Source organism: Herpailurus yagouaroundi, unplaced genomic scaffold (genome assembly GCF_014898765.1).
Source record: "Herpailurus yagouaroundi ecotype Mexico unplaced genomic scaffold, PumYag 184, whole genome shotgun sequence".
Classification (NCBI taxonomy): domain Eukaryota; kingdom Metazoa; phylum Chordata; class Mammalia; order Carnivora; family Felidae; genus Herpailurus; species Herpailurus yagouaroundi.
The window spans coordinates 38,823,234-38,830,793 of NW_024412415.1; the positions used below are offsets into that span (position 1 = coordinate 38,823,234).

Genomic DNA, 7,560 nt, shown 5'->3' on the forward strand with positions numbered 1-7,560 from the left:
GCTTAGCTTCATATAGTACAAAAGATTACATATAAAAATAGTATACATGTATATACACTGGTCAAGTATACATATATCTATTTCCCTGCTCTGTCAGCCAAAAAGAGGGGCACCTGGGTGGCTCAGTCTGTTGGACGGCCAGCTTCAGCCCAGGTTATGATCTCGCAGTCGATGAGTTGTTCAAGCCCCACATCAGGCTCTGTGCTGACAGCTTGGAGCCTGGAGCCTGCTTCAGATTCTGTGTCTCCCTCTCTCTCTGCCCCTCCCCTGCTCACACTCTGTCTCTCTCAAAAAATAAACATTAAAAAAAAAATTTTTTTTTTAAAGGCAACACCCAGCAGCAATGAGCGTAGCTAGCACCCAGGTAATGGCTTATAATACCACTCTCCAATAAAATAAACAGGGATCCTTGGAGACATGGCTGATTCTAGGGCTAGGGCAAAAAATATAGAAGAAAATGTGGCTCCTGGGTGGCTCAATTGGTTGAGTGTCCGACTCTCAATTTTGGCTCAGGTCATGATTACAGGGTTGTGGGAGCGAGTCTTGCATCAGGCTCTGCACTACTCTCTCTCCCCCTCCCCTCTGCCCCTGTCCCACCTTCATGCTTGCACTCTCTCTCTAAAATAAACATTTATAACAAAAAGTGATTAGAAGATAAACCTGGAGCATCTTGTAGGGCCAGAAAGTAAAGAACTACTAGGGAAAAAAACCTACCCACAATAATGGGGGAAATGTCCAAGGAAAACAGGAGCTAACCAAAACAGCTCCCAGTGGCCAATGCCAAGCACTAAAATAAAGCAGTGATGAATTATAACCTAAAGTGTGAGATAAATACTTATAAGTCCATACTGATAAAAATAAATAACTGAATAAACATGGGAGAAGAGACAAATCTCTGGTGCAGAAGAATTCCAAACAATGTATACAGATACTCTGCATAACTTTCTACTTAGAGGTGTGGGCTGCACACTGACTTCCTTCCAATACAGGAGGAGTGGGAAGAACTCTACAGAAAAATGTGACATACACACTTCCCTCAGCCAGGTGATCAAGGTCAACATCAAGTCATAAACCATGTTCACAGTACATACCCTTGATATGAAGTGATGAAAATAACTTTTATCACTGTAGTCTTCCACCCTAAACACATAACCCCACTCTAATCACAAGAGAAACATCAAATCCCAATTGAGAATATTCTACAAAATACCTGACTAGTACTCATCAAAATAGTCTAGGTCACCAAAACCAATGAAACTCTGAGAAACTGTCAGATGTAAGAGGAGACATGACTATTAAATGTAATGTGGTATGCTGGATGAGCATCTGTAACATGGACATTAGGTAAAAACTAAGGTAATGTGAAGAAAATACTTTACTTAATAATAATGTATCAATATTGGTTCATTAACTGTAACAAATTTACCTTAGTAAGATGTTAATAATCAGAGAAAAAAATACTAGGAAAAATGCTAATGAAGGTTATCTCTAAGCACATGAGATTATAAGCTGCTTGACTACATGAACTTTAAACAAACAAGTCAGTGTTTTCAGTAAAGAAAAAAGGGCTTTAAGTGAGAATAAAGCAAAGCAGAGAAGGTTAAAGTCTAAATGAAAATAGTAAATTTCCTATCCAAGCATTCTTTAGTTTTTCAAAAGATGTGGAAGTAACAATTCGATTTTAGTCTCAGGTTTTCACTGTCAATTCAGACAGTTACTTAAGCAATGAAGGAATGAGTCCTGAAATACATTTTTTTAAGTTCCAAAATTTCAAGAGTTTATTCATGAAATCAGGGCATTTTCAAATGTAAAAATGTTGGCCCCTAACACAGATGCCACACAGATTCTGGTGAATCTGTTATAATTCATTTTTATAACATTATTCTAGTGAATGCGTTAAAAAGCATACCAGATTCTAGTGAATTAATTACGGTTCCATAGTGAGTACATGGCATTCAACAATTTGTTAGTGCCAAACACAACTAGGCTATCAACACACCAGTGCATATTTTCCTTTATGTGTTAGTAAGGACAGTGAATATAGCAAATTTAAAATTGTAGTCTGGGGGCGCCTGGGTGGCACAGTCAGTTAAGCGTCCGACTTCAGCCAGGTCACGATCTCGCGGTCCGGGAGTTCGAGCCCCGCGTCAGGCTCTGGGCTGATGGCTCAGAGCCTGGAGCCTGTTTCCGATTCTGTGTCTCCCTCTCTCTCTGCTCCTCCCCCGTTCATGCTCTGTCTCTCTCTGTCCCAAAAATAAATAAACGTTGAAAAAAAAAATTAAAAAAAAAAAAAATAAAATTGTAGTCTGTTGGAAGGGGTGCCTGGGTGGCTCAGTCGGTGGAGCATCTGATTTCTGCTCAAGTCATGATCTCATAGTTCATGGGTTCGAGCCCCATGTCAGGCTCCGCACTGACAGTGAGGAGCCCGCCTGGGATTCTCCCTCTTTCCTCTCTCTCTGCCCCTCCTCCACTCACACTTTTTTCTCTCAAGATAAAAAAAATAATAAACTTAAAAAAAATTGTAGTCTGTCAGAGACCGTCCGATCACAGACATGTATAAGCCAATCCCTTCCTTTCCTCTGAGGATGGGAGCCAAATCACAAGTTAGCCAAGAATTTCCTGGAACAGTCAAGTGTAGACTCAACTCAGACATCACCACCACCATCTGTTACCAGATTGAAGACAATAAAGTTCACGCTTTCGTCCACGTGAACTCCAGGCAGGTTACTGACTTTTCTTGAAGGAAGTTAAGTGGGGGAGAGGGTAAGGAGCTGGTATGAGTCTCTAACAGCTTATTTTCTCTCCCTTAATCTCCTGAAGGGGTAGACCTACAATAAGAGAATCATGCTGTATTTTTGAGAAGCTTTACCAGCATCCCTTTCACTAGGGTAACAAAGAATTTGTTTACAGAACAGCAGTGGATAAAACCTTATAGCCCTGAAACACAAGGGTAAGAAGAAACATCAACTTGATCCAACTTACAAGAGTTGTGCCGACGACGGAAACTTTTGGACTGACTCAAGGATTCCGTGTGCCTGTCCACATAGCTCTTTGAGCACTGTTGCTGCTGTGGGGAAACGGCAACATCTTGGCTCTTCACATCTGTCCTCTTAGGGATATTCTGAGGGGCACTGCTGGAAGAGGTTGGCTTCTTCACCAGCTTGCCTGTGCCATTCTGATTGATACCCATTTGGTACCCAACACCAGAGGGGCCTAATTCTGTCTGATGAAGGTCTCCAAAATGTTGATTTTCTCCAGGACCTGGTATCTCCAGAATTTTTAATTCTGTAATGTCACCTGCCCTGAAATACACAAAAGAATCCAAGTCTCAAAACTAATAGTGCCATACTCCTGTTCATAGCAGTATTCTTCCCAAGAGCCAAAGGGTAGAAACCCGAGTGTCCACTGTAAGATGAACAGATAAACAAAATATGGTGGTACAGACTTACAGTGAAATATTTACTAGGCCTTTAAAATTTTTTTTTAATGTTTATTTTTTGAGAGAGAGGAAGGCAGAGTGTGAGTTGAGGAGGGACAGAGAGAGAGGGAGACACAGAATCCGAAGTAGGCTCCAGGCTCTGAGTTGTCAGCACAGAGCCCGAAAAGGGGCTTGAACTCACAGACCGTGAGATCATGACCTGAGCTGATGTTGACACTTAACTGACTGAGCCACCCAGGCACCCCACCAGGCCTTTAAAAGGAGGGAAATTCTGACACATGGTACACCATGGATGAACTTTGAAGACAGTATGCTAATAAGTAAAATAAGCCATCACAAAAGGACAATTATTAAATGATTCTACTTATATGAGATATTTAGAATAGTCCCATTCATAGAAAAAGAAGGTAAAAAATTGGTTACCAGGGCTGGAGGAAAAGGAGATTGGAGAGTTAGTGTTTACAGGGTATGAAGTTTCACTGTGGGGTGATGGAAAAGTTCTGGAGATGGATAGTAGTGACAGGAGGCAAAGCTGTGGAGGTAATGGGGGCCAGATCATACTCATATTACATTTTTCTAGTGGCTGTAGGGAAGGTGGAAAAGCTAGCGGGAAGAACACTGAGTGAGGAGATCAAGCAAGAAATAGAGGCAACGAACAGGGCAAGTGACAATACAAATGGAGAGGGGAGGATGAAACCAAGAGACATTTGGACTCAATAGGGTTTGGTGACTAAGCATGAGGATCAAAGAGAAAGAATTTACAATGATTCCTAAGTTTCTAACTCGGAAAGGTATAATTAGTTACCGATTAAGGGTAGACCTTTGAAAGAAGAAACCTACAGATAACAAGATGAGTTCAGCTTTGAAAATCTTAAATTTAAGATATTTTGTGGGAGCAGGGCACCTGGGTGGCTCAGTCAGTTAAGCGTCTGACTTCAGTTCAGGTCACAATCTCACAATCATGGGTTCGAGCCACATGTCAAGCTTCATGCTGGCAGTGCAGAGCCTGCTTTAGTTTTCTTTCTCTCTCCCTCTTTCTCTACCCCTTCCCCACTCACGCTTTCTCTCTCAAATAAATTTAAAAAAAAAAGAATATGTGAGCAAATTTCACATATTCATTAAAAAAAAAAAAAAGATATTCTGTGCAAGGGGTGCCTGACTGGCTCAGTTGAAAGAGCATCCGACTCTTGATCTCAGGGTCCAGCCCTACACCACGTGTAAAAACAGAAAGATATTTTGTGGGATATCCACCTGGAGATGACCAATAGACAAAGTAAGTGTCAGGAGTTCAGATAATGGGTCTAAATTAAAGATCTGGGGTCTCAATGTGTACGAAGGTACACATGAAGTGGTCGAGAGAGATTACAGACAAAGAAAAGAATCAAAGACAGAACTTTGAGTAAATCAATCCTAAAAAGTGAGTAGAAGAGGGGCGCCTGGGTGGCTCAGTCAGTTAAGCATCCAACTTAGGCTCAGGTCACGATCTCACAGTGAGTTCAAGCTCCTCATAGGGCTCTCTGCTGTCAGCACAGAGCCCACTTTGGATCCTCTGTCTGCTTCTCTTTCTGCTCCTCCCCCACTCACATGCTCTGTCTCAAAAATAAACAAACGTTAAAAAAAAAGTAGAAGAAAAGGAACGGGTGTCGGGGATGTAAAGGAATGGAAGAATACATGGAAAGAAAACCCAAAGGAGTGACAGAGGAACTAAAAGACAACACTTCAACAGGCGGCATCTGAGTTAAGGTTAGAATGAAGACACTGCTGCAGAATTTGGCAATTAGTTCATTTGTAACATTGAACTAGCAAGAGCTAGTTTAGCAAGACGGTAAAATTAGAAAAAAAAGACAATGGTGGGGAAAAGAAGAACTAGAGAATGAGGCCATAAAGGGAATGAAAAGAGACTATTTTGCTCTGAAAAGAACCGTGGGTATAAAGAGAAAGGAAAGGGTGGGCAATACCTAATGGCACATGCAAGCTGTGGGTGGACGTGGGTGTTGGAGGGTGTGAACTGTGGGGGAAGGCTGGGAATGTTGGAATGCAAAGAGGAGAAAGACAGTATACAGGTTGATAATGAAGACACAAAGGACATGGAGTAGGGTGTCAAAGGAGACAGAAAAGGATAGTATGTGAGGCGTACAGGACAAGGGTAGCCCTGAACACACAGGGTATGTCTTCTATTGAGATTTTAGAAGGGGTTAGAAATAAGAATTGAATACTCCTAAAGATTATGTGAAGGTACTTTTTAGAGAGTCAAGGAAACTCTCATCTGACCGTTCTGTTGTTGCTCTAACCTAAGAAAGGGAGACTGTATGACAAACTGGTGAAAAGAGGGATGTGAAGACAACAACTGAACTTGCAGACAACTGAACTTGAGATCCACAGACAAACACTAAGAAAAATACATTCCGGGGGGCACCTGGGTGGCTCAGTCAGTTAAGCATCTGACTCACAGTTTTGGCTCAGGTCATGATTTCGTGATTCATGAGATCAAGCACTATGTTGGGCTCTGCATTAACAGCTTGATCCTACTTGGGATTCTCTCTTCCCTTCTCTCTCTGCCCCTCCCCTACTCATGCTTGCTCACACTCTCTCTCTCAAAATAAGTAAATAAACATTAAAAAGAAAAAAGAAGAAAGAAAAATACATTTCAGTAACTAAGGACCTCAGCTACTGGAGACAGTGTGCTTCTGGAGATAAATTACAATACAAATCTAAAAGAGAGATACATTTATGCAGTGGGGGGAGGATCAATAAAGGCCTTAGATATAAGAAAACACAAATAATAAAAATCTGAGAAAGAAAATAGAAAGATTATTCTGAATTTGACCCACTTAAATAATATTGAGTGCTTGACAGAGATGAGAAAAATATTTGACAAACCCCGATTCATTGGCTAAAAGTTAATCATGACACAACACAAACTCTATGCTGAAACAGCAGCTAGACTAGAAGAGTTAAGACTGCAAAATCTCACCTGACAAGACTCTCCTCAAAAGCAGCCCCATACAAGAGAACGTCGGCAATCGGACCTAGATTCAAGCTCCACAGACCACGAGACTAGATTTGAAGAAATCAGTCAGGACACTCACCTGAAGGTGACTTCTGGCACGAGGCACTTCACTCCATTGTGGAAAGGCCGGGTGAGAGAAATGGTCTGGCTGATCTGATCCACTGCTGACACTCTTCCCTGATAGACCCCCAAGCTATCACCACAGTTGATGGACACAATACTGCCCAGCCAATCCGTAGCCATGTTGCTGATGTGAGACCACTGTAGAGAGAATGAGCCATTCAAATCTTGAGAAACAGACAAATCTTTAATTAAAATCAGCAAATATTATGTCAGGCTCTGAACCAGGTGTTGCTTAATAATACATATTCTGTCACATCCTTAATTGAAGTAATAAAGCATAAAAATAAAACTTTTCTGTGGGGGGGAGTGTGCCTGGGTGGTTCAGTCAGTTAAGCGACCAACTTCGGCTCGGATCGTGATCTCGCCATTTGTGAGTTCAAGCCCCACGTCAGGCTCTGCGCTAACAGTTTGGAGCCTGGAGCCTGCTTCGGATTCTGTGTCTCTTCCTCTCTCTGCCCCTCCCATGCTCATGCTCTCTCTCTCTCTCTCTCTCAATAATAAATAAACATTTAAAAATTAAATTAAAAAAAACTTTTTTGGTGGGAATGCAAACTGGTGCAGTCACTATGGAAAACAACACGGAAGTTCCTCAAAAAATTAAAAATAGAACTACCCTATGATCTAGTAATTGCACTACTGCGTATTTACCCAAGGAACAGATGCGATGTTTACATACATACATACACACACACACACACACACACACACACACACACACATATACACACACAATGGAATATTACTCAGCCATAAAGAAAGAATGAAACCTTGCCATTTGCAACAGCATGGATAGAGCTAAAACATATAATGCTAAGCAAAACAGGCCAGAGAAACACAAATATCTTATTTCGATCACATGTGGAATTTAAGAAATAAAACAAGCAAAAAGGGAAAAAGAGACAAGTCAAATAACAGACCCTACAGGTGAATGGATAAAGATGTCACACACACACACACACACACACACACACACACACACACACACACA

At 41.4% G+C, this 7,560-nt stretch overlaps 1 protein-coding gene across 4 annotated transcripts in view; it reads right to left on the minus strand.

The window, feature by feature from the left end:
• The window catches only part of EDC3 (enhancer of mRNA decapping 3), a 65,967-nt gene that overhangs the window by 40,914 nt on the left and 17,493 nt on the right, over positions 1-7,560 (minus strand). For all 4 annotated transcript variants that reach the window (XR_005795939.1, XM_040493267.1, XM_040493266.1 and 1 more), the window contains exons 2-3: positions 6,529-6,710; positions 2,983-3,302 (exon numbers count right to left, since the gene is read on the minus strand). Coding sequence is in view for 3 of the 4 variants with exons in the window: in XM_040493265.1 (XP_040349199.1) it covers positions 2,983-3,302; positions 6,529-6,710 (502 nt within the window). In the remaining variant the exon portion in view is untranslated. The remainder of the gene's footprint in view (positions 1-2,982; positions 3,303-6,528; positions 6,711-7,560) is intronic.